This window comes from Theobroma umbraticum, unplaced genomic scaffold (genome assembly GCF_002168275.2).
Source record: "Theobroma umbraticum cultivar Fairchild unplaced genomic scaffold, ASM216827v3 scaffold_12.1, whole genome shotgun sequence".
NCBI classification, from domain to species: Eukaryota; Viridiplantae; Streptophyta; class Magnoliopsida; order Malvales; family Malvaceae; genus Theobroma; species Theobroma umbraticum.
This window is the reverse complement of record NW_018397269.1, coordinates 2,508,406-2,536,032: the sequence shown is the minus strand read 5'-3', so window position 1 is coordinate 2,536,032 and position 27,627 is coordinate 2,508,406. Positions and strand designations below refer to the sequence as shown.

Below are 27,627 nucleotides of genomic sequence, written 5' to 3'. Positions count from 1 at the left end.
GTTAAGGATTTTTAATCATAACTTTTAAAAACTTTATGTCTAGGTTTTTTGATGATAACTTTAAATTACATGTGTTTTTATTTTTGTTATTTTACATTTTTAATTTTGAATTTTTGGTTTAATATAGTGATAATCCTATTTATAATATGAAATTTCAACCATTAAATAAAAGCAATGCAAATAAATGGTTTCTATTAATAAAGTATAAAAAGAGAGTCCATCAAAAGGAAGATTTTTTATTTACCAATTTCTTTATGGGTTTTAAATCAATAATTGCAATTTGATCTCATAGATCTTATGGTCTTTATTAATTGGCCTTACAGTAAGGTCAAAAATAATGATTTTACTGTAGAATTTGCCATATCAAAGGCATCATTAATTGGTTATCCTTGAAAAAGAGTTATACAAACTGATTATTTTCAAAAAAAAAAAATCCAAACCTAGCCCATTTAGCATCTGCCATGAGTTGGGGCGATGACCTAAAAGATGAAAAAGATGACACCAACCACCCATAGAACGGCGAAAGTGATCTCCTGCTTGATAGCAACCACTACGATGGCATCTCAAGGTCCTAAGTATTTTTAGGGTTCAAGTTTTTGGTTCTTACTTTTTCTTCCTTTTTGCAAAAAGAATGGAGAAAGGAAGCACTCAGGTGAAACACATTCAATTCTGACCTAGTCGGGGTGATCAAACCACCAACACTCAAACCAAGCACATGGGGGAAAATTTGAAAAAGTGACTTTGGGCTCTGGTGTTAAGACGAAGTAAGATCCAGTTAGTAGGGGTTTAAGCTTTTAGCGAGGAGTTCCTGGTAAAGTTGGCAATGAATGTCTGCTTACAAATGGTGGTGCTGGTGCTGGCAATGGTGGCAGAGGTAACTTTTACTTTTTATGTTTGTTGGATAAGATTATAATACTTGATAGTCTCACATTGGAAGATAATTATTCAAGATATGACCGTTTAAATTAAAACATATTCTTTGAATAAATAGAAAACATCTTTTCAATATCTATAAAAAAAGGAAGAACTTTCAATATAGGCATCAACCTTTAAAAGCATTCTGCAATAGGTTTGTTGTATCCTACAGAGTCTTCACCTACAAATCTCCATAATAGGCAACAACTATTTAAAGAAAGTGTATTACAGCACGCCTCAAGTCCTTCTTCACTTTTCTTATACTGATTTTCTAACAATAAAGAGTTGTTGGTGCAAAAGATGTGTGGCATTCCTATCATACATTAAGGTATAATAATGCCAATATGTAAATAGCATCAAGATCCATATGAAAGGTGGACATATAGCATTCCTATTATATATTAAGGTATAATGATATTAATGTAAATACCATCAAGGTGATCTATGTGATAGGTAGGTATGTGACAAACCTATTACACATGACGGTATAATACTGCCAATATGTAAATTTAACATCTTTATACACTGTGTATTCCTATTTTATCATTGAAGGCATAATGGTGCAACATAGATATTTAATATCTTTGGCTTGACATTCTAATTGTGCAATAAAGGTATAATGGTGCTTATGTGAACATATATATTGATGTATTAATTTGACATTTCGATTATACATTAAGATACAATGGTGCCAATTAAGAAAGAAGGATTTTCTTATGCTAGTTAGATAGCTAGTATTGATGACAATAAATTCACATCATAATAGATTTTTACCTTAGCAGGTAGTGCCATTAATTGGGCATTTAAGAAGTAAACTTGTATTACACATTCCAAATGAAATCTGAATTTTATAGCATTAACAGCTACTGGGAAAGAAGCAAAATGGATGAAAAAATTGTTATTAGATATAAAGTTGTGGCCATAACTGATGCCAGCCATTTCCATATATTGTGACAATGAAACAATAATATGTGTAGCCACAATAACATTTATATTGGAAAGTCTAGACACATAAGTTTACAGCATAACTACATAAGAGAATTAATCTCAAATGGCGTTGTAATAATAGTTTGTGTTAAATCTTGTAAGAATTTGATCGATCCACTTACCAAAGCTTTACCAAGAGAGGTTGTAAAATCAACATCTAGTGAAATTGGGCTAGAACCCTTGACTTAAATGCATTAATAATGAAAACCCAACTTTAACTTCGCAAAACTAACAATCAAAGTTTAATAGGTAATAACAAGTTACTATATATTGTTATTATGCACTAAATTTTTTATATTAAATAGCCTCATTCCAGAATATTCAATGCGACTATTATGAGGAGAGCATGGGCAAAAGGTTCTTAATGAAAATGTTAAATGCTTGTAGTAATAGAGACATAATGATAAATTCTACCTATATGAATATTAAAGTGATGCTGCTTCAAACAAAAGTTAAAAGGTTTTACTCGAGTAAATATTCATGAAATAGGATTAGCACAAAGCCATATAAGTGCTAAAGTAGTTGGGAGAATCTTAAAAGTGATTAAATAATGTTATGTGTGATATTTTCGGTTATGACATAAAGAGTTGTGGTTCAATCCCCGAGAGACCAATAACTTTGTCTTAATTTTAAAATTTCTACACTAGTAGAAAGTTCAAATCTTCAAGATATTTTCTATTATGCATAGTATTATTAATATTACAAACTAGTAGGGGAGTTTTGAATAGTTTGTAATATTTTGCAGTCTCATGTTGAAAGATAATTATTCAATTGTTCAAATTAAAACATAACTCTTTAAATAAATATAAGTGTTTTCAACAAACACAACTGTTGAAACACAATAGACACAACTTTTCAATATTCATAAAAAAATGAAAAAAAACTTTCAATACAGATATCAACCTTCAAAAGTATTCTACAATAAGCTTGTTATATTCTGAAGTCCTTATTTGCCTTAAAAAAAAGTGTGTTACAACACGTTTCAAGCCTTTCTTCTCTTTTCTTATACTAATTTTCCAACAATGTTTCTATTTCTGTGGTATTGCTCTTGTTGTTTTTCTGTTGTTGGACTTGGGGAACACCAAGTCGGATCCGAAGGCAGACCCCCATTCATTAGAATGGTGCCACTTGACACCACTCAATTACAAAAAATATTTATTTATTATATTACTTGTTTAGAGTTTTACATACTTAATAATACTAATGAACCCATTAATTTTTTTACAATTTTGTAAGGAGTGGGGTCAAAAAATATATTTAATTAAAAATCTATATATTAATAATATTTAAATTTTATCAAAAAGTAGATTTATCAAAATGTAATTTATATATTAATATTTAAATACTACATAAAAAGATAAAAATATTTCTTTTCATAATTTAAGATTTTATCAAAAAAGTCAAAATCTAAACTACTCTCCTCTAAAAAAATTCAAGTCCTGCTCTTGAGACCCGCAATAACTTTTTCTCAATCGTTGATTGTATTATTCATTCTCTCAAAATAACTCAACTAGACTTCAATTGTAAATCATTTTTAACTTAAATTAAGTTTTTAAATGCTTCATGTCTAAATATTTTTTGATTAATTTGATAGTTTAGGTTCACAATTATAATCTAACTAATAAGAAATAATATTACATGTCAAAAAATATCTTACAATTATGAATTATGTGGTTTGTGGATGCTTGTATTTAATTTTGATCAATGAATTAAAAATTATCATATTGTTAGTTGTTGAATTTGTTAATGTACTATGTAAGATAATATTTTATTTAATTTTAATATTGTTTGATATATTTGATAGTGTTTCTACTAACGTTATCATGTAACGTTTTCAAAATACGAAAAATTATCATAGACAATTATAATTTTTTTAAAATATTTTTACTTTGAAATATTAAATAAATATATTAAACTTACATTTTTTTAATTTAATGCTAGCTTTTAGTTTATAGATTTTAACAAATTTATTTTTTTAATTATGACATCAGTCAAAAAAAAATTCTTGAATCCATGTCTGGTCGGATCTCCGACTTAAAAGGAACAGCTCGAGGTTTCTTGAAGGAATCATCCACTGCCATTGTTCTTTCAGACGGAAAATAACTACCAAAGTATATATAAAGAGTAAAAGCAAGCTGCTAAAACAAACTTTCATCATCTAGAGTGAGTCTGTCTAGGCCTTTATATATAGTTGGGGTGGCAGCCAGGGATGAAGGAAAAGCTTAGTCTCAGCGGTGTAGAAGCCATGATGGTGGGGCTGGTCCATGCACGTATTTGAGTTTGACTTAGGTCCATTCAAGGCCGAAGCAGTTTCCATCATAAAAACAGAAGAAAGTTGAACGAGGCAGAAGATTCAAACATCTGTCAGTACTTGAGCTAGACTTTTTCAGCATCCAACTCGAAATCAGAGGAGGGGTTTTCCTTTGATTTGGGTTCAGATGGAGCATGGAGCTCTGGGTTTTTGAATTGTCAAACTATTAGAACGGTAAAAATTCTAAAACCAGTTTGTTGCAAGGGCTGGTGTTAGAAACAGAGACCAACCTGATGACTGCCATAGCCAGGCCAGCTAAGTGCGAATGTGCAATGGAGATTTGAAATTTTGGGCTCCAGCTCCACCCAGACATTATCATAAGAGCTGCATCACTGATGTTGTGCTCCATTCCAATATATGTCATGATATATCTCACGTAAACGAAAAGTAACTTCGATGGTTCAAATGGAAAACAATCTTATTACACTCAGTTTTACCATTATGAGAGCAACAAAAGTAATTTGGTCCCCATTCATCATCTTTTCATTGTACTAAATAAGCATTGCTGTTGTGAATAATACTATGAAACAGGATGCAAGTAGGCGTGTCAAGAATCACCCTCCTCATCTTTAGGATTAGATTACAGATCAATTAAAGAGATCAAACTTGACATACAAGATCCATGTAAGACTAAGTAACATGAGACTCAAAAGATGGGCCCATCTTCGATAAATAGACAGCTTAACACAAGTTTGAAAAGCCGCTTTGTTGCAATATATTACAATTCAAAAAGTTGAATCTTTACTTGTCTTCAAAGGCCCCTGCATCCCAATCTAGACTGTCCCCTAACTTTCAAAACAGAATTCTTGTGGCATGTTACACAAAGCTCTCATTGTGTTGCTGGCCACATCCAGCAGCTGCAAGTACTCATCTGCACCATCCACTAGATGCGTATCTGCCTCAGCTAAACTGTTGCAAATTCTAGCTTTTTGCTCATCTGGTACATCATCTGCCTCAACAACCACATCAAATAACTGAGAAAGCATCTGAGAAACCGGAAACCCTTCTGCAATTCCATTATTGACTTGTTTGCCAAATCAAAGTTGCCGCTTTTGCATGCAGCATAAAGTGCCTCAACAACTTCTTAAGGGGTAATCCCAGATACACTAAGTAGGTCCTTAGAAGAAATTGTTGACCCAAATAAGTGTGCAGCTCCCTGCAAGTTTGTATTAAACCTCAGTGGTTATTATATCCTTTTTGCCTCTTACACCATTTTTTTTATCTTTATACCAACAACTAAGAAAACAAAATTTTGAATTCAATATCATTATTCACAATTTATCATACTGGAAAAGAATTATGCAGACACAACACACAGACACAGAAAAACCTTAAAAATAACAATCAAACTGCAGCAAAGACTTTCAATGAAAACAAAATCTCCACGGATGGGATGTAATGAGCACACTATTAAACAAACAAGAAGGCCCTTGATTCTATTTTCCCTGGAATTGAACTAGCATTAATTCAAGTAAAAAACAGTACACCTAAACACAGAGCAGGGCCATGCCCTCATCCCAGATTCATTCTGTTTGATATAAAACTAAAATGAGTTCAGGGTACTTACAAGTACAAATCAAATTTCTCCTCTGTAACCACCAGAACCAAAATAATCCCTTCTAGAACTTGCAATCGCCATGCTTTTCTGATGCTCTAACTTGGGGCAATCCCGGATACGATGGCCCAACCCACCACAATAAGCACAACCCTTTACACCACTTGCATTGGTGATTGCATCCACATCCTCCATTGGATCATTAAGCTCAGCCAAGACAGGTGGAATCCTCTGTTTGGCTTCTTGCAAAAGGTGTTTCAAATCAAGCAAGGTTGTCTCACTCTGGTTCTTATTTATGAATGTGGTTGCAATTCCTGTTTTACCACATCTTCCGGTTCGTCCTATTCTATGGACATAGTTTTCAATTTCAGCAGGCATATCATAATTGACCACATGTTGAATATCAGGAAAATCCAAACCCTTTGATGCAACATCAGTTGCAACCAAGACATCCTTCTTGCCAGCTTTAAAGGATGAAATGGCATACTCTCTCTCTTCTTGGTCCTTGCCTCCATGAATGGCCACAGCTTCAACTCCTTTCAAGAGGAGATATTCATGAATGTCATCCACATCAGCCTTATTCTCACAAAATATTAAAACAGGAGGAGGGGTTTTTTGTAGGCATTCAAGGAGGTAGACTATCTTTGCCTCTTGCTTCACATACTCGACCTCCTGAATCACATCAAGATTTGCAGCTCCTGCTCTTCCAACATTAACAGTAACTGGTTTTACTAAAGCACTTCTAGCGAAGTTCTGAATTTTGGTAGGCATAGTTGCAGAGAACAAAAGGGTTTGCCGTTGGGCTTTAAAGTGGTCAAACACTTCCCTGATGTCATCTTCAAAGCCTAAATCTACTAGTCTATCCGCTTCATCCAATGTCAAGTACCTATAGAAGAAAAACCCATTGCTTAAGCATCATTATCTATCTAGAGCAAAAAATTTTTAATGTAAATGGCATACATATAATCTATATATTTTGGGGGTAAAAAGGCCAGCTGTAACAGATTCAACATAGTTGATATCTTTAAAATTAAGTGCAAGGATAAAAAACAATGCAAACATAATTAGCATTCCATGATAGCAGAAGTATCAAGAGATATCTAAGAAAAATTAGTAACAACAGAAAAAAAAGTACAAAATCTTTTCCCAATAAGAGAAATGCCCAAATGTTAACAGGCAAACCAAAATTAAGCTAGCTGTGACAAATAAAACACCATACAATATCTTTCAAAATAAATGCAAGAAAAATTGCAAAACAGAGCACAAGTAAAGAGCACTACATATTTCACCATAAATATACAAAGCACTACATATTGGAAAAAGTACTTGAGAGATATTAAAACAAGTGACAAACAAGTTAACAGGCAAAACAAAACTAAATTGCTTCCCCATCCCCCACCAAGCCTCTATAATATTTTCACATCTCTGATTCTGTCAATGCATACAGCAGCAGCTTAAGTTACCACAACCAACTAAATTCAAATATATACTGCACTGACAGTCATGAGACCAAAAGTAGCAGGTTAGTTAATTCACAATGGTGTTATTAGAAGCGCTGAATTAATAATCGTTACCTGCAATTGTCTAAACTCATCTTCTTCTTGGCAAGCATATCCTTCAGCCTCCCAGGGGTAGCAACAACAATGTGAACCCCTTTCTTCACAACATCCAACTGGGACCTCATATCCACACCACCAATACAAAGCAATGGTCTGAGCTCTGGATACCCATTTTCCCTCATAGGTACCAAAAACTGTTCCACCACTTCATATGTCTGCCTAGCAAGCTCCCTTGAAGGACAGACAATCAACCCAAAAGGGCCTTCTCCTGGAAGTATTGGCATCATCATCTCCTCCTGCAATGCAATCATAATCAGTGGAAGCACAAACACAAGCGTTTTTCCCGACCCTGTAAACGCAATCCCAATCATATCTCTTCCTGACAAAATCACAGGCAGACCTTGAACTTGAATAGGAGTCGGCTGCACAATCCCCTTTGCCTTCAACTTCTTCAAAACGGGATCCGGAAACTTCATATCCTTAAAATTCTTAATAGGAGGTGGGATATCTTCCCCGTCAACAATAATATGCCAATGTTTCCGAATCAAATCTCTCTCTTTTTTCGACATCCTTCGAATATGCAAAGGTGGTTTCCATCCAGTCAACAAAGGCTCCTTATAAGTAATCCCTTTTGCCAATTCCCGGACTGACATCAGGGTCTTTCGATCTGATAAATGTTCAATCATCTCTTTCTCCTGTTGTACAATTTGTTCCATTTGACTTATTTCAGGTTGGTCCTTCTTAAGCTGGGTTGCTTTTACAAGCAAACTAGGTTTCACTTCAGCAAGATTGGATTTTTCATTCTCATCTTCAAGTGCAGATGACTTGCCCTTTCTTTGTAGGATTTTTTGAGCTTCCATGGCTCGGCGTTTTGCAACCGGAATATACTCAACGTAATCATCATCTTCCTCCATTTTTTAATTTTCTGCATTACCCAAAAAAACCCCTAAATTATGATGTTGAGATTAAGGCTGAAAAATGTTCAATTCTAAAAAAATAAATTGCAGAAGTAACAAGCATAAAACCCTCATATTTTCTGTGCACTCTATACTGAAACATAATAATCAGCTGCAATATTTCACAAAAGCACAATAATTACTGCGACCAATGAGATGGAAAATGCATAAAAAAACAGGAAACAGAGAAACCCTAATGACCATTCAGGTAAAATGCCAGGATAAGCAAAAATAAAAAAGAAAGCAAAATCAACAGAAACATCTACCAAAATGAACTAGACTAAAATCAACAGCTGAAAACAAGAGTAAATTATATAATTTTCAAAAATCAGACCTTTCAGGGTTTGCCCCTTACCCTGCTAATTCGCTTAAACGAATAACGGACTCTGACACCGGCGGACAGGAGACAGGACAAAGCACAAGGCAGTGGAGGTATTTCCTTTTTGGATACACAGAGGTGGGTGGTACGGATAGGATAGATTTCGAGGTATTTATACAGTTTTTAGATTGAAGGAGACAACGGTGGCTAGACCTTTTTACAGAGGAAACAGGGGCAGAAGGGAGGGGACGAGGAGAAAAGAGAAAGGGATTGTCCGCTAGGGTTAGGTTAAAATTTTATCGAAAATTCAAAACCACGTCGTTTTATGCAAACAAGAAGAAGAAGTGAAAAAAGAGTTGTGTCGGACTCACCCAAGTTCAACCCGCTTCAGCTTCAGACACAGTCCATTTTGTTTTATTTATGAATTTTTCTATGCATGAATTAAATTTTTTAAATTACTTTAAAAAAGAGAGAAGAATAAAAAGTGAAACAATTCTTTTGATAAATAATAAAAAATGAAACAATTAATAATGACTTGCCAAAATTATTGAGGGATTTCAAAATTATTTTAACAAAATTGATTAATTTTGAATAATTATAAATAATTATAAACGCATAAGATAAAATAGTAATAATTAAAATTGAAGATAATTTACAAAATTTCATCATTAAAATTAAAAAAAATAATGAGCATAATTAATATTCATTTTATTCTGACTTTCAAAAAACATTCATTTTATTTTAATAATTTTATTATCTAATAATTATGTAACTTATCAATAATTACTTACAATATATTACATTTTCTCAATTTTAATTTTATTTCTAATTTTATTTTTCCTTCTTTTCTCTTGGACGGTTGACAAATCACTTATTCAATCATCTAGCATCCCAGCAATCACTAAATTTTAGAAAGGAAAAATGAGTAGAGAAAGGGTCATTGAGGAATCTCCTTAAGTCTACAAAAATCTTTCCCACTTACAAGGAATGTTTGGACACCTCAACAATTGGTTTAGCATAATTGATTAAGACATTTTATTGAATTAATCATGTAATTTAAAATTTAATGAATTTCAATATGTTGTAGGTAGAACTTAAAATGGATGTGTTAAATGATTCAAAATCCAATGAAAATTGATAAAATAATAATGCGTACAAATATTACTGTAAGTTCTAAAATTTAAAAATTTATGTGTCTTCAAATAATTTAGATCTTTATATTTTTTAATTCTTTATCATCTTTTTTGGATAAAGAGTTTCTTTTTTAATTACATCATTCATTACTTTTATTTATTTATTGCCTATATAAATCACAAGTAGGTTGGACTTGGACCTGAGCTACATTTACTAAATTGCCACGAGGCTTAATCGAGGCTTTAACTCTTTGATACCAACATAATGCAGAATTATGTAAAATTTATTAAAATATTATATGAAGTTCATATTTATAAGTGAGGGAGCCTTATATAATCTTTTGTTGTGATTAATTAGACAATTGCAGATTGTATTAAAAAAAATACTAGGGAAATGCTCTATTTTTTGCGCAAATTTAATTTATTGTCTCCTTTTAATTAATATGTATTTTAAAATTAATATTTTATTTTAGTCACTTGTTTCTTTAATCAAATACATAATTTAGGTTTTTGCTCATTTCTTGAAAGCAAATGTAATAAATAAGAAAAAAATCAGTAGTGAAAGTAACAACTAATGGTAGCCTTAATTGATTATCCTAAGTCGACATTTTCCATTAGTTTTTCACCTATATGTTTCTTCACTGTGCCATGATTGCTTCGTTTCGTTCCAATGCATCCAGGTTTCTAGTCTTGGTAAAAATTAGATCATAGCAACACTGTCAATGAAGAGAGTAGTTAATTTCTACTAACCTTTTTTTTTTCTTAATTTCTATTAACTATTTTTTTGATAAATTTAATTTAAGATTTATATTTGATATATTAATTATCTGTATATAAAAATTTTATATATTATCAATAAATAATATGTTACCTCTTTATTAATAAACAAATTTAAAAAGTTTAAAACCTTTATAAGTCAAGTTGCTCAATCATCCTGTGACAATTAATGTGGTTGGGAAAGCATTTGATTTAGTTCGACCAAATAGTAGCTTATAATCATGGAGATGAATAGGAGAAACAAAATAATTGCTCTCTTTTTAATTCGTAGGTGTAGAATGTGTGGCTGATTAATCTATAGTGCTTGATTGGACCTGAATTAGTTTTAAGATAATGTGATAAAATTTATTGATTAATTTATATTCTATTTCACCTTTTATATGAACCACTTTCTCCACCCATTCTGTCCCAACCAAAAATTAATGTAAGTAATTGTTATATATATGATTACTAGAGACAAAAGATTAGATAGAAAAAGATAAAACGTGAATTGACTAGAATTATAATTAATTAATTTATTATCGTTTGAGAATGATTAAGAAAAAAAAGAAAGATATTGATAGTTGATAAAGATATGAGTGATCCTGCAGGAGAAAGATGCCATGAAAGCATCAACTTAAAAAACGACTGAATATTGGAGTAGTTGTAGGGAAAAAAAAAACAGGGAGAATGAAGATAGGCTTAATGTTTAAATTGAGACTAAATGTTTAGATATTTTTTTAATTAAAGATTAAACGTTTCAATTATAACAATCAATAATTAAATGTTTTAGATTTCTTATCATTATGGACTAAGATTATAGGTGGATGATGCGTGTAGGATACACGCATGATGTGAACGCTGATTATAATTATTGTTGTTCACACAGTAGGTGAATTGGATTTTTGGCAAACAGTGTCGTTTTGTGTAAGAAAAAATAACGTTATTTTCCCTTATTTGATTATTCTTATCGGTTAAAATTTCTCACCATTTTAGTTTTCTTACAGTTGACCCAAATTACCCGCACTTTGCCTGTTCTCCTCTTCGATCAACCTCTCTTATCCTTCTCTCTCCTCTAATCAATCTCTCTTGTCCGATCATTTTCCCTCTCCATTGTCTCACCGTCCAGCTAGGTATCTGATCACTGTCAGCTTATCAAGCATCTCCTTGTTTGTGGGTTCCCATCACCGTTTTCTTCTTACAGTTTGCTAAACCAGAAATAGTTAGGTATGTCCTACATTGTCATTTTCATTTTCTATCTTTAATAGTTGCCACCAATAAGTTTACCATAGAATCTTGTTTCTACATGGCATGTAATAAATTTTGCAAATGGCATGTAGTCTCTCTGAAATAACTAGTAATGGCGTGTAGGAAGTTATTGTTACATGCCATGTTAAAAAATGTTATTACTCACCACGTAGAAAAAATAGTGTGGTTACACGTTATGTTCAAAAATATTATCTAATCATGAAATTTTTAATATTTTGAACAAAATGGATGATCAATTATGCGTCATAAGGTTTCATTACGGTGGTGCTTTTGTTGAGGGAAAGAAGAACTTCAAGTATATTAATGGTTTAATGAAGGATGTTGGTCCTAATTGAGTGCTAGAGAGGAGTGAATAGTACTTAAAATTATTTTCGAGGATAACTCTTGAGCTTGAAAAACTTTTTGAACAATATGAGATGGAAGGTTTAAAACTTGTTAAGGTTAAAGGGCACCAAGTAAAGAAAGGGTAAAGAGAAGTGGACAAAACACAAATATTTATAGTGATTTGGTCCCTTTGATCTACATCCATTACCTTGATCTCCCAATCAAGAATTTTCTACCTAACTTCACTAAACCAGTAAAATTGACAACTTTCACCAAGCTTTTACAAAGTGAGCTTTTAATGTGAGCTTTTAATCCAAGCTTTAGACCCTTATAATAAATCTTAGAGTGTTTTCCAAACTCTAATCAATAAGAATAAAGAAGAAAAAGAAATACAAGTAATCACCCTTGCTGATCTAAGATTTATACAATCAAACTCAAAACAATTTAACAAGAATAGAAATGAAGAACAAGTGTGTAAAAGAAAGTGTTTTTGCTTTTTAACACAAAATGTGGTCTTGGTAGCTTTTCTCTTCTTTTTGACCATTAAAGGACCCTTTTATACTAGGAAAATCAAATATGGCTATTAGAGACAATTTCTTGTTGTTATGAACAGATCTAATGCCTCTTTAGCCGTTATTTTGTATTCTAATATTTAAATTCAAATGGGTAGACAATTATTTGTTAACTAGTTAAAGGTAGGTTTTAACCGATTAAAACATTTTTAACTTACATTGTTTACAGCTCTTTTCACTGTGTTAACCAGTTAAAAGAAACTCTAATCAATTAGAAACATTCTGTTTTCAAACTTCTTCAACTAGCAATCTTCCTTTAATTGGTTAGTCCTCCCTTTAACTGATTGAAGGTTCTCTTTCTTCAACTTTAACCGGTTGAAATAAACATTAACTGATTAAAATATCTTCAAATTTGAAATCTCTCATTTGGTGCCCTTCAATGGTCAACTTCCCTTTGAATTTAAATTTTAGTGCTTCTAGGTATTTCAAGTCTTAAGCTTTAACCGATTAATCCCTTTGCTTTACCAATTAGCAAGCTTCTGTGTTTCGCTTCCAATACACTCTAATTAGTTAAGCCTTGTGCTACCTGATTAAGGCTTTTCTGTCTCACTTTTATATAACGCCCAAATTTACCTTCCATGATTTAAGCTTCTCATTAATCAATTAATAATGTTCTATTTTCACTAAGTTTTTTCTTCTTTACCTTTTTAATTGATTAACTTTTCTTCTAAGTTAACAAGTTTCTTGACTTCTTTTAATCATCAAATTTATTAAGGGAATTTAAACTTTATCCTACACACTTCAGTAGAGAAGTTAAAAAACACATAGAATCAACATTCTCTCCCTTTTTGATGATGACAAAACACTTCTAGATTAAGAGTGCTATGTCAATATGAATTTCATATTAAAAAGTGACATGTTTCATTGAATTGTGTGTTCAACAGATCGGTAGCCCTAGGCCTGAAGGGCGTGGTCAAATTCAAGGCCTATTACTACCGATCATGGAACTTACGCTAGAACATGCCTTCAATGCACTTGATCAAGATGGTGATTAGCATTTTTCTTGCTTGCCTCAAACACAAGTTAATACTCTCCGTAATGTTGGATGTCATGAGTTTGTAGCACCTTACTGGTGACTATGGACATGCCCATTTCTCAAGACATAATTTCATAAGGTGGTTATAAATATCCTTGCAAAGTTGTTTCAAATTATTCATATGTCTGTTGAAATTAGTGACCGTGTAGTAATTGGTTAAGAGGGTGAAAATCACTACAATGACTTGGCTTTTGAACTTGTTTTTTACATTTTTTTTCCCAGATGGTAATGGCATAGACTATGGTGCTTGTCGTGGTACATTTCTTAACTCTATTTCAATGCCAAGATGCTAATCAGAGCTGAACATTGCATTTTCAAGATAACCAATCGCACAATGCAATTGGATAAGAAACCACAACCATGACTCTTCGTCTTCAACATGGCCAATGCCAAATGTAACTTGATATATATGCTCATTCGCATATTTACAGATAACAACAAATAAAGAATTTCAAATGTGTGACATTGATAGCAACTATAGGCTGCATTACAGCCTTGAACCCCCAGATACATGCCTCATACACCTAGAAATAATATTTGAATTGTTATTCCTGATCCATAGCCACAATTGTGATTGTACTAGGATTTTTACATTCCAACATAAGGAAATACGGAGGTAGGAGTTGGAATGACTCCTCCGAGGGAACAAAAATAAGACTCTTCACATAATTCTTCACTTGCCAAGCCTTACCATACAAGTATTGCAACCCTTACTTGCGATTCATCTCTTCCATTATTTCCTTAGGTCTTAACTGTGTTATATTATTTCCTTGCAGTTTGAGGGACATAAGCTCACTGATTAACCTCATGCTCACTATTTGGTACCCACCTTGCAAACTATCAACAGTACACATGTGTAGCTTGTGGAATGTGCGAACTTGCCAATAATCATGTACTTTGTGGAATGTGCGAACTTGCCAATAATCTTCCTTAGGCATTTGTGTTGCATGCATAACAAACCTGTATGCATTATCTTCACAAGCAACCTCAAAACGAGTGTGACATGACTTTTTAACTTTAATATCAAAATGCTCTTTTATTGCAAACATGCTTAAAGCTCATTTTAATTCGGCCTTGGGTGGAAACACTTTTTCACGATATAAGTGGTCATCGCTTGATCTAGACTCCTTGATGTCAATTGTTTGGAAGGATATCATATCTACTTTCGAAATAATCCATTGACAAGATACCCCTGCATTTACCTTTCTTGATCATTGTCTTCAGATGAACAAATCATATTGTCACTAGTGATGGGGTTGTCATGAATAGGGTCATCACACTAAACATCTTGTAAAACAATAGTTGTGGCATGTTCTGTATTGCCATCTGTATGATTGCAATCCAAAATGTCATTATCGTCACCCTTGTCCTCCTTTAAACAATCATCATGCCTACCAATGTAATCGTTTTCACAATCATCGTCCATCTTATCATTCCAATCAGTAGTATCATCCTATTCACAGTCATCGTTCATTGGATCAGAGGCATCGTCATCACTCATGACTATCACAATGTCATTCTGAAGAGCAATAGACCCATTACATTCTCAAGCAATGGTTGCATTTGTTAGCAAGAATGAAGTATTTGGTTCGATGCACATTCTGATTAGAATTGTGCAGACAGTATTTGCAAACACCTCATGTGTGTGCCCAACTGCTCAAACTCATGTGTTTATGTCAATGGTGATTGCCATTGTTTAGGGATTGCATGGTGTGCTATGTCTAAAGCAATATAATTTTGATTTATGTGATTACTATGTTGGACACCTTGTTCATATGGCATAACATTTGCATTTTTTCCTTAATTGTCACAAACACTACAATCGCCCTTTCATCTCGCAGACTACTTGCTAAATCTTCATAGTCCTAATAACTAGGCGTGAAACCCCTGCGGCATGACTGAGCAATGCATGTAGCTTGATTTTGTGATTCTATGAGTTTACCTTAACAACATCTTCAATCAGCTTCATTAGGCCTAAAACCGACAAATCATTCCTAACCCTTTCACTTATGCCTCACCACCTTTATAAGTGTCATTGACCCAATGACCACTGTACATAATCATAAGCTTTAAATTTGTCATGTTGCTGAAATTTAACAGAAAATAAATGTCACAATCAATCAATTTATCAAAGAAAAAAAACATGTGTAATCATACAATCAATTTGTAATGCAATGCTTAATAAACCAAGCAGGCAATGCCTAACAAACTAGTCATGCAATACTTAAAAATTAGGCTCGCAATCCTTACAACCCAATCATGCAATGCTTAAAAATCAATCCCGCAATGCCTACATCCTAGACACATAACGCTTAAAAATTAATCTCACAATCCCAACAATCTAGTCACATAATGCCAACAACCCAATCACGCTATTCCTACAACTCAGTCACACAATGTCTAAAAGCCAATCTCACAATGCCTAAGTCATGCAATACCTAAATACCAGTCTCACAACGTTTAAAAACCTTTATTTGTCTTATACCTAGAAACCAGTGACTTAATGCTTAAAAACTAGTAATGCAATGCTTAATAACTAATTGATTGCCTACTCGCAACAGTCAAGTTTAAGTTGTTGAGATCATATAGATCTCTAATTTACAGACATGTTTAATCAATTTCAACCCTTCGACTTTAAAATTTTATTCTATACATATAAATCAATAAACCTAACAACCCAAAACACATACTTTGATATCATTTTACTTTTTGAGAGGGCAATCTAAGAGCTAGACGGCGAGATAAAAAGTATTTGGCAAACAAAAATGGTGATGGTGAGAGAAAGTTGGACGGCCGGATATACAATAATTTTAGAATTCTTTTCTAGATAACGGGATAGAGAAAACTAAGACCATTTACTTTGTCTAAAATTGCTTAAAAAGCATTGTTGTCAAATTATGTCAAAAATTAAGTAAAAACGATTAAAATTAATATAAAAATTATTTTTAAATTGAGCTTATGAGAAAGGTTATTTTTCACAATTTCCTCTTTAAAAAACTCTTATCTAAAGTGGGGTTTGAATTATAACTTGAATAAAGGTTCATTGAAGGTAGACAGCTAGGTGTGCTGGAGTTTGAAAAGGACTCTAAAACTGTAACTACACATAATGTCCACGAAATCATGTAGTAATGGTGACTGTTTTTCGAACATAATATTTTGATTGAAGACAGCAGGATAAATGGGCAAGTAAATACGTAGAGTGGGGGAATTAAATGCACGAATGCAAAGGAATCATTGCACCCAAATTTTGCAGCTACTTTGACTTAAGATAGGTGCATTTTAGATAAGATATGCTTGGGTTCGAACAGAATTGCGTGATGCATTTATGGATAGTCTGATGTATCTAGATATTCCCAAATCTAGGTATTTAGATAATGTGGGGTTTTAGTTATTTCATATTTATTTTATATTTATTGTAACCAATAAGTTCATAAGTGATTTTTGGCTTTTCATTCTTGGCAATAAAAAGCTTAATTTTTTTTTAAAAAGAAGTATAACCTGATTATAACTTAACTTAAATAAACAATACGTATCGTAAAATTGAAATTAACTTTTTTAAAATCTTAACATATATGTTTCAGAATAAAGATAAATAGTTATCACAATACTATTGTAAAATATAAAAATATAACATTTATTTTTTATAAAAAAATTAAATTAATTTGTATCCCTAGTTACAAAGAACTCTTACACACAAAAAAAAATAATTTTACACAATTAAATAAAATATAAATGTTTAAAAATAATATTTTTAAAAATATTACCGTAAACATTTGAAAACAAGGATAAAAATTCATAATTTCTAAGGTATAATGGTAAAAAAAATCATAATTAACTTAAAATAATTTAAAATGATTATAAACATTAAAAACTAATATTGTTAAAGATGTTAGTGAAACGAGTGAGAATAAGGATAAAAATATGTTATATCTAATACAAAAAGAATAAGAAATGTCGTAATCAATTTAAGATAATTTATGATAATTATAAACATTTAAAATTAATATTTTTAAAAATATTGATGTAAACCTATGAAAATAAATATAAAAACACATATAATCTAATTACACAAAATGAGCACAAATTAGCATCATCAACTTAAGATAAATTATAAGCATTAAAAATAACCTTCTTGTTCTAAAAAAAATAACCCTTTTGAATAAAAATAAAGAATCTAACATTGATAAATTGTTTATTATAAACTCTACAGTTCTTGTAAATGAATAAAACTGAATCTAAGCCAAGCGAAATGCAAAGAGGAAGACAATGGAAGCAGTAATGGAAATCAAACATACAAAATATAAGAATCAAAACAAAAGAACAAACCAAACCAAATATGGAACACCAACGAAACAATCAAGCCAAAAAATAATAAATCAAACCAAATCGCACAAAAAAAGAAAAAAAATTATAAATGAAAACAAAAGAGTAAAAAAAATTAAGAAGAACACCAGCTCAGCGAATCAAATAACAAAGAAAATTGTTACTAAAAAGAAACATTTAATTTATTTTTTAAAACTTTTAAATATGATATATTTACATGTGATAGGTAATTTTTACTAAAAAGAAAATTGAAACTACCACTATTTATCTAATTTTGTTAAAATATTTATTAATTGCATTCACTTCTATGGTTTTTTATTATGTTTGTTGAATTAAATTATTATTGTTTAAAATATTTTGTCATACAAAGTGTGATAATTAATGATATTCTTAATTACTATGATTATTGTAGTATAATTTGATATGTAAACAAAGAAATACTACATAAAATAACAAAATATATTTGTTATAAATCAATTAAGATGTGACTTAATTATACTAAAAATTGATTTATTTCAAAAATCAGTAAAATCAAGCATAAAATAATTAAGATAGAGAATTTATCTTATTTGCTAAATAAACGAAACAAATAAAAATATATTTACTTTATTTTTCAGTTTAACTTTTAGCCTGTTTTACCATTTTCTTTGTTTTTTTTTAATTTATTCTTTTTCTATTTCTCATAAGATATTTTATGACTTTATTTTAAGGTCAATATTTTTGTAATCTTACTTTAAATAAACCCATTTGCTTCCACTAAGTGCATGTTTGGTCATTCCCTCCTCTTCTAATCTCTTTTTAAGTATTTTTTATTTTATTTATTTTCATTACATGAATCAAATTACTTAATAAATATTTTTATTTTATTCTATTTTCAAAAAATAATTATTCAAGTTTCTCTCTATTTCATTCCGAGAACCAAACATACATAAGAATTTAAAATTAAATCCTGAATCTATCCCTGGCATTGGAAATTTTGAATGGAGAGGACTAGGAATAAGGAACGAGGAAAGGCCCAAATTCATTCCAAATTCATTCTGAAATTTGTGAAATTGTTCTCCCAAGCTTTTCCCAACGTGAACGTAAAGAATTAAAATTTTCAGGTGTGAAATATGTCTATATATATGTATATATATATTAATAAAGATAAAGATTGAAGCATATGTCAAATATTAGTCATTCTGTCTTCAGCAAGATTGAAGCATTGAAGCAATCTTCCGATGCGTGGAAGGCAACTAATAAGACAGAAAGGTTGCTTGAACTATTTTCCAAGCCAACTATGAAATTACAGTTACTATAAATCCCAAGCTCAAGGGTAAAAAGAACAAATTCCTGTGAAACAACCGGCAAACCAGTTCTTTACAAATCACAGAATCCCAGCATTAATGGACAAGGGTAAGAAGAGATTGGCTGTTCTGGTTGGGTGCAACTACCCCAACACCCAGCACGAGTTGCATGGTTGCATAAATGATGTGGTAGCAATGAGAGGGGTGCTCGTTGGAAGATTTGGGTTCGATCCTAGCCAGATTGAGCTCCTGACTGATGCACCAGGGTCCTTGGTTCTGCCTACAGGTGCAAACATTAAGGCTGCACTTAATGAGATGGTGAACCAGGCTGAGGCAGGGGATGTCCTGTTTTTCCACTATAGTGGACATGGAACGAGAATTCCATCCTTGAAACCTGGCCATCATTTCAGGCAGGATGAAGCAATCGTGCCTTCTGATTTCAATCTCATTACTGGTAATCAAACCTTTTCCCTTGTGTTTGCTATTTATGTAGAGAAGAAATCAATTTATCATCTATTTATAGAACTTAAGAACTATAACACTGATATAACTTGATAAACACCGTCCTGCAGATGTGGACTTCAGGCAATTAGTTAACAGACTACCAAAAGGAGCAACCTTCACTATCCTTTCAGATTCCTGCCACAGCGGTGGTCTCATTGACAAAGAGAAAGAACAAATTGGACCCTCTATTATAAAGAACACAACATCAGTTTCCTACAGGGTTAAAACAATTCCTTTCCAATCCGTACTTCAGCACCTGTCATCACTAACAAGCATCAACACATCAGATATCGGCACTCATTTGTTAGAATTCTTTGGGGCTGACGCCAGTCTCAAGTTTCGTTTACCCCAGCTTGAATCAGATTTGTTGGAGTTATCGAAGACGGACGAGGGGATTCTGCTGAGTGGGTGCCAAGCAGATGAAACATCAGCTGACATGAACGCAATTGAGGGTGGAGGGAAGGCGTATGGGGCGTTTAGCAATGCAGTGCATATGGTACTGAATGAGAACTCGGGTGCATTAAGCAATAAGAAAGTTGTGGTGATGGCCAGGAAGGTTTTAGAGGCACAGGGATTTGAGCAGCACCCTTGCCTTTATTGCAGTGATGGGAATGCTGATGCTACTTTCTTGTTGCAGCCCGAGGCTAAATGAGCCAGCCCAATTGATATTGTTATATTCTGTTTGCTGTGTGATTCACTTTGGCGTAATATGCAAAAATAAAATGTTCTGTCAATCTGTCAGATTCAGAAACTCACCAACCTTTCCCCTGTAACAGGAATTCTCAATCAATCCTATGTGAATTTGTGAAACATTTCTTCTTTAAGTATTGTGAAGATTAATCAATTTTATCTATAATTAATGATGGCATTGGAATATTTGATTAAATTTTCAGTATATATATTCAACCATTATACTATTAAAAATGGTCAAAGTATCCAAATAATTCCTATACTTAGGCATTTTCTTCAATTTAGTTTCTTTACTCAAAATAGTAACAATTTAGTCCTTTGATTTTGAAAATTGCTTCAATTTAACCCCTCCAACATTTTCGTTTCAAATTTACCCTTTATGATGTTGACATCAACACTAACATTTCTTCAATTTAATCCCTCTACTCAAAATCATAACAATTTAATCTATTGATTTCGAAAATTGTTTCAACTTAGTTCCTCCAACATTTTCTTTTCAAATTTACCGTTTATGATGTTGAAGTAGCATGTGAGGAGGTATCAAGTTGCTACCACGTTTCTCTCTTCTTCTCTTTAAAAGAATTTTAAATTTTTTTTGCACACTTGCTAAAGTTTGAACTAAGAACCTTTAACAAACACACGAAAGTCCTTACCACCCCACCTAAACAATTGCTTTTGATTATTTGTTGCGTCTGTTTCTTTTTTATTTTTCTTTCTTATTTTTTCCCTCTCTCTCTTTCCTTCCACCTTCTCCCTTAAATACCAATGATTGTCACCCACCGAAAGTTGATCGTCTGTTGTCAATCGAAGGTAGCCAACAATCAATTGTCATTCATCAGTCATCGTTTGTCAATTGTCGGTCATTGATTGTCGACTGTTGATATTGGTGACAGGCAATTGATCTTTAAGGGAAAAAGTGGGAAAAGAGAGAGAAAACTAAAAACAAGAAAGAAAAAGAGCAAAAGAAAAAAGGAAAAAGAAACAAAAGTAAGAAATAATTAGAAGTCAGGGTTTAGGCTAGAAAAAAGTGACATGGTAACCTTCCTAACATGTCACGTGGTATCAATGCCACGTCAGCATGTCCATCACTCTTCCTTACCACGTCATCTATGTTTTCCATATTAGTGCTAACGTGGCACTACCACGTCAACAACCGAATCCTACCTTACATGCCATGTCAGCATCTGGTGCCACATCAAAACATGTCAAGGATGACATCAACACCATAAACGGTAAATTTGGAAAAAAAAATGTTAGAAAGATTAAATTGAAACAATTTTCAAAGTTAAAGAATTAAATTGGTTGCAATTTTGAGTGGAGTGACTAAATTGAAGAAAACACCTAAGTACATGGACTATTTGAATACTTTGACGATTAAAAACAATAGCTGTAATAATTCCTTTGATGGAATTTCTTTATCCTTCCTTTATATATGATGACATGGACCAAACAAACCATTTTGCATCATACAAAAAAGTGTGAAACCCATAATATACACACAAAAAATAACTTAAACATTGCTACAACAAAAATCAAAATAACAACAGCACAAGATAATATCAAAACAACAACACTGAAGAATCATACAAAGATAACATAGAACAACCGAGAAGACAATCTTCTAAAAAATAAATGCAAACCAACTTATCACAAACCAAGAAAGCATTGAAAACATAGACAATAAAATTTTAGCAGCAAAAATCTAAACAATCACTAGACCAAAGAGAAGACAGAAGCAATTTAGCAATCAAGAGAAGATGGAGGTTCCACAGTAAGATATAAGAAACCAGAAATCATCACTTAGCTAAAAGTTTAAAGAATATCAATTGAATGTGGTCTACTCCCTCATAGGCTAAATAATAAGCAAGCTGATTTTGTGATCTTGGAAAGTGCACAACAAACCATTTTAGAATTTTATGTTTCTAGCTATTGATGAAGTTTAATGTACTTTTCATCCTCCATGTAACAAAGGAGAAGTCATTACACCATTTCACTACATTAGAAGAATCTAATTCCACAATAAGCTCATGTGAATGTGCCCAAGGACAAGTAGTAAAAAAAATAAAAGCTTCTATGACAGTTGTGATCACTACTAAGTTCGAATCAGCAACTCCCAATGGTTTAGAAAATAGAATTATGACATAGCCATTGTTGTCTCACAAAGCCCTTCCAATCTTGGCTAACCCTAGGCATCCTGTAGCCACTCTATCCACATTAAACTTAATGAATATGATGTTTGGTTTTTCTAAAAGTGTGGGCATGGGGAATGCTAATTTTGCTGAGCTTATTACCATTAAAAAAGCTTTATTGATCTTTTTTGCCTCTAATTGGGTTTCGTTTCATGAACTTATCATCAAAAGTAACTTAGCTACTGCCATTAAATGGGTAGAGAATCCTAAGCTTGCTTATTAAAGATTGTAATGGCATGTACTGTACATTATCTTTCTTATAAAAAACTCAAAAAATGGCATATTCAACATACTCTTAGATTAGCTAATAGTCTGGCAAATTCTTTAGCCAAGGCAGGGATTGAAAGAGAATTTGATTTCTTGATGTTTCATAATGTGGAATAGTGTTCGGTTTTCAATCACTGATTGGTTTTGTTCTTGTTCTTCTTATGTTGATGTTGTCTTTTCTTTTTTGGTTCCACTGTCATGATTGTTGATCTCTAAGATGGGCTTTTTAGTTTCCTTGGGTTATGGGTTTTGTTTTTTGATGGTTTGTAGAGTCTTGTTGTTTTACTGTGGTTGTTTTGGTTGGTTGTGCTTTTGATCTGCGGTGATGAATTGGTCTATTGGTCTTCATGCTGTGGGTTATTGTGGTTTTCAGGCATTGATTTTGTCATTGTTTCTAGAATGGATGGATTTTGTTTGGGTTAATCCTGATGATTGCTCCGGTTTCAAAGAATTGCACAGGTGTTTTGGGTTTTTGTCTTTTTTGGGATGATTATCCTTTTTGATTTCACCGATTCTATTGTTTGTCGTGGTTGAAGTTGAGTTTGGTCTTCATTTTTATTGTTTTGATGCTCTTTTGTATTTTTCTCTAGTTGAACTTGAGCTTGAGTTGTTTTTTCTTATATTTTGTTCTACATATGAGTTGTTGCTTTTCTAAGAACTCCCACTATAGATTCTAGGTTGTACTTTATGGGAAATGTTTTTCTCCGCATTTGACTTCATTAATGAAGTTTTACCTTTCAAAAAATATATATGATGTTTGGTTTAACCCATTCCACTGTTGGCTCGTCTTTTTTCAAAGTCACTCTAACTTTTGCACAAGAGGCTTTCTCACCCCATCCAGAACGGATGGATTTTTAGAAGACCATTTGGCTTTTGCCCACCATCCAATTCTAAGTTTAAACACATCCTACATTTGTCGGATATCCCGAAACATCTCTTTGAAAACCAAGCCATTTCTATGGAGCTAGCTGTTCCATAGATTTGCAAAAAAAGGCCATGTGCCAAATTGGACTACTCCCACCACAAAAATCATTAACATTCCAAACAGTAAATAAAGCTTTTAAATTACCTGGCAGAACCTAATTATACCCTTAATTTTTAATCCAAAGGTTCCATACTTGCCAAGAATCATAACAGCCGAGGAAGAGATGATCCACCGTCTCTATCTCTTTATTACAAATAAGGCATAAAGCAACATTCTCATTAATAATGCCCCTTTTAAGCTCTCATTTAACTGCCATCTTCCCATGGAGGACTTGTCAGTAAAAGACTTTTACTTTTGAAGGAACAATATTGGATCAAACCACTTTCCATAGATTGTGATCTTCCAATGTATTACAAATCATATATTACAATATATTTAAACCCTCTAATCCATTAAGAGGTTTATCTAAAAGATTCGTGATATAATTAAAAAGACAAAGACGTTTCAAATACCATAAATGAGTTAAAGTCAGTGGACACTCTAGTTGTATGTATCCCATTTGATAATCTAACCTTATTTATAATCTAACTTGGATGATAAAAGAATTTGGCATGCACCTATGTCTAAAGCAACTTTTTTTCAGCTAGTTAATTGAAGTAAGGTACCATGATTTTGGTTTGAGTCAAACTCTTTTGTCAAAATTCATACTTTATCTCCAAAACAAGTTCATGGATCATATCAAAGTCAGCAAGCAATGACCATATTCTAATGACTAAGTATTTTGATAAGTAAATTCCATATTGAGCTTTCAACAAGAAAATATCATGGCAAGGCCAAGTTTACGGTTGTTAATAACATTTCATTAGTAAAGAAATATACAAGAGTTCCCTTTTGTTTTCTATATGCCATACCTCATACACACGAACAGACAAGTGTATGAACAAAGAAATGTAAAAGTAGTGGATAAAATAAAAGTAAATAATAATAATACTTTAAATTTCAATAATTTATTTATTAGACATGTATCATAATTGAACAAGAAATTAAATAAGCATGAAGTTTAAACTTTAAACACCTAACAACAAGCATGAAATCTTTGCTAGAGAACTAATTAAAACAAAATACCAACACAATAATTAAAGCTTAAGGGACAAATCAATCTCTGAAGCATTATTGTTATCACTTCCTGAAAGATTGCTTGGTAGAAGATAATCACTTCTAGTAGCCTTGTTTGTTGGAACGTTTACTTGAGAAATATCACTAAAGTTGAGAGGTGCACCAGTTTCCTGAAATCTTGAAGAACTTGAAGGCCCTGAAATGCCAAATCCACCATTGTTCATGCTTAACCTTTCATTAATAGTTGGTCGAGAAGGGGTCAGCATGGCTTGCCTAGGCCAACCGTGATTGAGATGATGAAATCCGTTGACCAATGTCGAAGGATATAAAGTCTTATTGATCATGGAGTCAAGTCTAACCCCAAGGGATGATCTATTCAAAGATCCATAAAAAGGGTGTGGAGAAATGGTTGCATAAGGATAATAGGGATAGGGTGGAAGGCCAAAACCATTCACATCCATCCCTTGACGCCTTTTGGCTAATGCACGTTCTTGTTTGTGAGCATTTTGGTGGCCCCCCAAGGCTTGAGAAGTAGAGAACTCTCTCTTGCAATAATTGCAAGAGAAAACCTTATTTGAATCATTAGATCGCTTCTCACGGGAGGTTTGGTGATCACCAGAGTCTTTTGAGTGAGATGAAGTAGGGCTTATAGGGTTGAAAAGATTGAGTTCTATCTTTGGTTTACATAGCGAATTATCACTAAAAAGCTTCAAATCAAGCAAAATACCAGGACTTGATTCGGATGGTTTGGCAGCTTCATTAACCTTGTTGGGTGTAACTCCTTCCAAGGCTGCTGATATGCTAGAGGCTTCTGAAGGGCATGGTTCTGCACCAATTATAACCATGGCTAAAAGATACTTGGTTTTGGGGTGAAATTTAGGGGGCATGGCTTTGGTGTTTATATACAAGGTTTGGTCAATGAAATATCCTTCCAATGATGGAAAGAAATCCCATTTTGTTGTTGTTACTTGCATCATTTTAGCATAAGATTAAAATCATAACTAAGCTTGTCCAGATTTGATGCCTTAGGAAATGCTTGCCATCAAATACTTCTAAAGGGGTATCAAACTACTATGTGAACACAATTGCTTCCTTAATAGGTCAAACTTCTATAAAAGAGTCATTGATATTTGGTGGAAATCAATGGTCATAGTAAGGTGTATAATACTCTTTTTACACCTATGTCTCCCAAATTAAGCTTAATAACATTGAATGGTAGCATTGATATTATATTCTTTTAAAGATATTATTTTGCTCTATAAATCAATTCCAAGTGTGTTTGTAATCAAGCCTAAGAATTGAGGTTCAAAATTAAACAATAGTTTATCACAAGTTAAATAGAAAATATCGTATATGATTGCATAAATAATGAAGGGAATATAATCATGTATGATATAAGCAAAGCTTAACGTAGAAATAATCATTTACGCTAACCTTTGAATTTAATAGAAAAGCTTCTGTATGTAACTAGAATAGTGAAATGATGGGTGGCCTTTTGATCATAAGAATATTTAACAAATTTCATTTTTTTTTCCTTTTTCTTTCTCTTGTTAACTCTTTTCCTAATGCACCATAAAATAATGATTTTTCTTTTGACAAATACCATGAGCGTTAGATATAGATCTTTTTTAAATGGTAATTAAATCCTATGGGTGTGGTAGAAAGTAAGAAACAGAAGAGTTTGGAAGGTGTTGGGCAAGATAGAGATGTGAGGCATCAATGTTACAGTCATTTAGGATAAGAATGAAGCTGGTTAAAAATAAATTATAGTAAGATTCAAAAATGTTGACCAATGTGCAAGCCCTAGTTGGTATCAGGTTGGTCTTGCCCAAAATTAATTGAAGTTTTGGAATCTTATTTACTTGACAGAATTTAATGCTTAGCATATATAATCTTGACATATATAGGTGGGATATTTATGGGATGTGTTTTGGTTAAACCATAGATGTAAATTTGGTGTTTGATCTTTGATACAAAGAAGATTGTTTGACTTTAAAGTTCAAATAACGATCCCAAAATTTATCATATATTAATTTGAGATTAAAAAAAAATTAATCAAGTAATGGGGATTTTTTTTTTGTAAGACAATTCAACTTGCTTAACATTAGGAGTAATTAGGACAATAGTGACAAGCGTCAAAGAGGGTTTTTATTTATGAACTAGATAGCTTCTCATGATGTTTTGAGAAATTTTCTTTTTTTTTAAGATATAGTTTTTCTAGAAATTTAAAATCATTTATCTAATATGTAGCATTGAGCAACTGATTAAATGGTACCTATATATACCTCCGCATTTAAAAAAAATAAAATTTGAATTCCCCTTTCTCTAAATGAAAAAATTATTTACCTTTAAATTGGAAAAACTATGACACTATTTAAAATGATCCAAAACTTCGATAGTAAAAAATTAAAGAGTGAGAGATTAGAAGCCCTAGCATAAGTCCAAAATAGGGTAAAGAAATCAAAGAGTCGAGGTTAAATGTTAGAATATGATCAAGAAATTATTGTCGCATTTTCTTTTGCACGTATGATTTTAGGCTATGCAATGAGAAACAACCTTCTTTCATCTTAAGTTTTACCTGTTGCAATGTCCATTTTAGAGATATTATCACATTTGATAAAATAGTAGTATAGCA

The 27,627-nt window shown here is 32.3% G+C and overlaps 3 protein-coding genes across 4 annotated transcripts; 1 reads left to right on the top strand and 2 right to left on the bottom strand.

Annotated features, from left to right (window-relative positions):
• Positions 1-4,641: 4,641 nt before the first annotated feature.
• On the bottom strand, positions 4,642-8,882 carry LOC110425916 (DEAD-box protein abstrakt). Of its 2 annotated transcripts, none has more exons than XM_021441001.2 (4): positions 8,618-8,882; positions 7,343-8,252; positions 5,781-6,654; positions 4,642-5,369 (listed from the first exon to the last, which is right to left on the bottom strand). In XM_021441001.2, exons 2-3 carry the CDS (start codon positions 8,239-8,241, stop codon positions 5,790-5,792), a joined length of 1,764 nt encoding a protein of 587 aa, XP_021296676.1. In that variant the 5' UTR covers positions 8,242-8,252; positions 8,618-8,882; the 3' UTR covers positions 4,642-5,369; positions 5,781-5,789. The 2 variants fall into 2 exon arrangements, with proteins under 2 accessions (XP_021296676.1, XP_021296675.1); XM_021441000.2 differs by having other exon boundaries at positions 8,639-8,882.
• Positions 8,883-19,327: 10,445 nt separating this feature from the next.
• MC9 (metacaspase 9) lies at positions 19,328-20,691 on the top strand. Its single transcript, XM_021440900.2, has 2 exons — positions 19,328-19,755; positions 19,874-20,691. Exons 1-2 carry the CDS (start codon positions 19,401-19,403, stop codon positions 20,455-20,457), a joined length of 939 nt encoding a protein of 312 aa, XP_021296575.1. The 5' UTR covers positions 19,328-19,400; the 3' UTR covers positions 20,458-20,691.
• A 4,321-nt stretch (positions 20,692-25,012) lies between these two features.
• On the bottom strand, positions 25,013-25,837 carry LOC110426043 (zinc finger protein 3-like). Its single transcript, XM_021441124.2, has one exon. It carries the CDS (start codon positions 25,835-25,837, stop codon positions 25,013-25,015), a length of 825 nt encoding a protein of 274 aa, XP_021296799.2.
• Positions 25,838-27,627: the final 1,790 nt, after the last annotated feature.